This window comes from Solanum pennellii, chromosome 7 (assembly GCF_001406875.1).
Source record: "Solanum pennellii chromosome 7, SPENNV200".
NCBI classification, from domain to species: Eukaryota; Viridiplantae; Streptophyta; class Magnoliopsida; order Solanales; family Solanaceae; genus Solanum; species Solanum pennellii.
The window spans coordinates 69,966,446-69,970,942 of NC_028643.1; the positions used below are offsets into that span (position 1 = coordinate 69,966,446).

The following is a 4,497-nucleotide window of genomic DNA, read 5'->3' on the forward strand; positions in this document are numbered from 1 at the left end:
GGGGGGGGGGGGGGAGGGGAGGGGAATAGTTTAACTATCACAAGTGTCTTGTGATCTATATCAGATACTTCTTAAGCTACATGCTATCTGCCATGTTAAGAAATGAAGTGATGGTAATTGGTCTAGACAACTGTTCAACAATAAAATAACAGTTGATATTTGCGGGACTTATTACCACATCATTTATTAGTTTTTAATTGATTAAATATGAAAGCAAGCACATTTACTTATTTCCCATTGGGAGAATCACTTTAAAATTTATTTCATTTGTCCTTTACCAGTTCTACTTGCCACGCCTTGAAGTTTTTTGACAAGTTAAGAATTTTTACAATATGTTTTTATTTATTTTCTGCTTCCTTTCTTCAGCTGTGAGCGGTTTTCTTTACAGAAACAAACTTGTTAACACATTATATTTTCAAACCATCTCCAATTTTACTTCTCACTTGTGCTTGGTCAAACCACATAATCACAACCTGCTCGATGTATGTATTTTTTTATAATGTTATCTGTACTCAAGTCAGATTTGCTATATTGCCGTGTTTTTCTTTTGATTGATAAGGTAAAAATATTAGCATTAAAGGTATCAAGAAGGTACATAAAAGAAAGTTCCAAAAATAAAGAAGGTATATAGAAGTACAACAAAATCAGACAGCCCGTGTAATGAACTCCAGTTGCAATTCCCAATTGAGTCCAAAAAGCCTATATACTGATCCATATTCTCTAATAAACTCTTCTTACACCAAAATAACAGATTATGAAGACAAATGTCCATCACTAATCACTCTAGAGATGTGGTTCTTTCTATTATCAAACAAATCAAACACTATTCCTTTCTTCTCAAATAGTCTGGAAGGTGCATAAAGGGATAGCCCTCCAGATCTGCTTCTGAGATTTAGCTGTCTTCTGCTCATTCCAGGATTTCCAGCTCTCCAGTGAACTCTTTAACATCTGAAGGCATTACCCAAACAACACCACACAAATTCAGGATCATCTTCCAGCATTGCTTAGCAAATTTACAGTGAATATTGACCGACATCAATTTCACTTCACATAGATAACACCTGCGACTCAAATTTAAACCTCTCCTTTGCAGATTATCTTGGGTTAAGTATATTTATCTGTTGAGAACCCACGCAAAACAGGCTATTTTGCAGGGGCTTTAGTCCATATCAATTTCCATGGCCTAATTGTCTCAAAGTGTTATCAATTCACAATTGATTGCTATATTGTTATGCCTTAAATTGATTTTCTGAAAACCTGTGTGTGTGTTCAAAGCAGAGCAATATTTTCAAATTTCTAGGTCAATTCCACAATGTTCTGCATGTGCATTACATACAAAAATATAATAATATCAACCCTTTAGGGGTAAGTGTGGTTAGCAAGAATGTGTTTGAATCAATCAAGTATAGATGCCCTCCTACTTCATTAACTTTACACTTTGAGATTAGTGTAAAGTGCTTTACCTTATTAACTTAGCTGAAGTTTTCTGAATATCAGTGCTCTTATGAGTTCTATTTTTTCCTCCCCCTGGAAAAGTTGTAAGCATTTGCTGATTCTCGAGATACCGACGAACTGAGGCTGAACATGCCTTGTTGATGTGGGGTGTGAATCAAAATATTAGTTTCTTATGATAGGAATCAGTCCCTACCTCCATGCTGCCTTCCATGGGAGAAATTCATTGATATATTTATTGGATCCTTTGGGACTGGCGGGGGCTCGAACCGGCAGCTTCTGCCTTGACAGGGCTAACCAATTGAATTGAAGTCCAAGAGAAATACGGGATCTAGCAGTAGATCTGATTGTGAAAGACCTATTACTGGATACTTCATGGGTAGAGCCAAAGCGTGTTGAACAATACAGTTTCTCAATAACATCAATTAGTTGATTAAATATTAACTTAAAGTATAAAGTAAAGGCTCTGTTGTATTTTAGACTTGTTGGTAATCCATGGTCAACTTCCCTTCGTAGTGCCCTACGCGAAGCTGCCTCCTTGAGTTAGATATGTACTCTATGCCAGTTTTATAGTACTAATTCTTTTCCTTAAATTTGTCTATATTTTTGCTCTGTAGTTCAAATTGTACTTATATTTGGTTGAGGGTTCATGGGTTTAAGCTACTTGCTATGGTTTTTAACTGTGTCAGGCAGTTCCAATGAATTTACAAATGTCGGGACCGGTTCATGCGTCCATTTCTTATGATTGATTAGATATGTAAACCATTATAATCTGTTGTCAGATTGGGTCAAAAGTTTCCTGTTCTGATTATTAATATTAATTAGAAAGAAATTAGCTGGCTCCATTCTAGTGTAGCGGTCAAGGTGGTGTAATATTTTTCCTTATTAAGAAAAGTAGCTGGCTGTCTTCCCTATTTGTCATGTGACCTATTGCTGATGTTCAAGCCGTCTTGAGGAAATTAATAATGGAAGGAAATGCCTAACCCTTCAATTTTTCTTTAACAGGCAACCCAACAAATTGAAGAAGAACTGCTAGCTGGACGAGGAGTTGCGTTCTCTCGTGTTTTGGAAGCTGTACCTTATGAGGGTGCTGGAGATAAAATTAAATTGCCACCATCTTGCTTCACTGAATTGTCTGATCAGGGTGCCTTTGACAAGGGACCTCTACACTTCAGGTTGTCTGTCGTTCACCAATCCTCTCTTTCGGACTTGAAGGATGCAGAGCAGAATAAGCGGACAACGCATGCTGGAGTCCTGGAGTTCACTGCAGATGATGGTGTTGTAGGGCTTCCTTCCCATATATGGAGTAACTTATATCCTGCAGTCTCGCCAATGGTTCCCATGGTTGAGGTGTGTTATGTCTGGCTCCCAAAAGGAACTTATGCAAAACTTCAGCCAGTTGAAGCAGGATTTTCTGATATCCCTAATCACAAGGCAGTTCTTGAAACAAGTCTTCGTCAGCATGCGACGCTTTCAGAAGGCGATGTACTTACTGTTAATCATGGTGTTCTGACATATCATTTACGTGTTCTTGAACTAAAACCTTCTTCGAGTGTGTCTGTTCTAGAAACAGATATAGAGGTTGATGTAATCGGTGCTGATCCAACTGCTGAGAGCACAAGTCAGCCTGTATTGCAACCTCTCGAATTGGGCAAGTTAGATTCTGGGGTGGTTGCAGAAGGAAGCTATGTATATTACAAGTTCCAAATAGGCGATGATGTCTGGGGAAAAATATCTTCAGGAGATGCAGAAGTTGAGGTAAAAATAGAATCAGAGAACCAAGATGGGGATACTGACCTCTATGTTTCCCGACACCCATTACTATTTCCTACACAGCACCAGCATGGTTGGTCATCTCATGACATCGGTTCAAAAGCTTTGGTCCTTAACTCCAGGGATCTCGGCCTTGGACCTGGTACTTACAGTATTGGCATCTATGGTTTCAAGGGCACAACCAAGTACAAGGTGTCAGTTAGCATACGAGACAAATCTAATTTAAAGATTGGACAGCAAGCCGTATCTTCCACATTGTCTGCTGATGGAGATACAGTAGAATGCCAAAACTGTAAACATTACATACCTTCCAGGAGTATAGCACTACATGAAGCTTACTGCAGGAGGCACAATATCATCTGTCAGCATACCGGTTGTGGGGTTGTTCTAAGGAGGGATGAGGTCAAGAACCATGTCCATTGTGAAGAATGTGGGCTAGCATTTCAGAAAGAGGAAATTGAGAAGCACAAGAAAGTATTTCACGTCCCACTGAATTGCCCTTGTGGAATAGTCCTTGAAAAAGAAAAGATGGTAAAGTTATATTTCCCTTTTTAAAATTTATTACACTGTTTTTATTGGCTTGTTCATCTAACAGCTTCTGGTAACAGGTTCAACATCAATCTGTGGAGTGTCCCTTGAGACTTGTAACATGCCGGTTTTGTGGAGACATGGTCCAAGCAGGGACTTCAGCAGCAGATGTGAGGGATCGCTTAAGAGGACTTACACAGCACGAGAGTGTTTGTGGATCAAGAACCGCCCCTTGTGATTCATGTGGGCGTTCAGTTATGTTGAAGGATATGGACATACACCAAGTTGCAGTCCACCAGAAAAATTGATCATGAGTAAATCTTTTATTTCTTCTCTGGTGACTTTGGATATAAAATGCTGGTTGAACTGTAAAAACCGACTGTTGATTCATGTATTCAGGCAGTTGTATATTTTCGTCTTCATTTTTCATTCTCAACCACTTTAAGGGTTGCAAGGCAAAGGGATGGGTGGATTGTAGCTCCCTTTGCTGTGACTTTGAAAATATTATCAATTGATCATCAATGCTTAGTACCTTGTATGTATAGATCTGTGCAACACAAACTCCATATATAACTTGACGATTTTTGCTGTAAGCATTTCTCTATCAGTGTTTGGTGGAATGGGGTGCACCATTTGCTTGAGGAGGATGAACACATATGCTCCATTATCCGTTCATCCTTCCACCATTTCACCATTTCTTGTTATGTCACATTCTGGTCTCTTCACGACCCAAGGTATACCTTA

At 38.9% G+C, this 4,497-nt stretch overlaps 1 protein-coding gene across 1 annotated transcript in view; it reads left to right on the forward strand.

The window, feature by feature from the left end:
• Positions 1 to 4,297, forward strand: part of LOC107026516 — a 7,305-nt gene extending 3,008 nt beyond the window's left edge. Inside the window, exons 2-3 of the mRNA XM_015227510.2 lie at positions 2,458 to 3,756; positions 3,834 to 4,297. Of these exons, the coding sequence (XP_015082996.1) occupies positions 2,458 to 3,756; positions 3,834 to 4,061 (1,527 nt within the window). The 3' untranslated portion in view covers positions 4,062 to 4,297. The remainder of the gene's footprint in view (positions 1 to 2,457; positions 3,757 to 3,833) is intronic.
• The last annotated feature ends 200 nt before the right edge of the window (positions 4,298 to 4,497 follow it).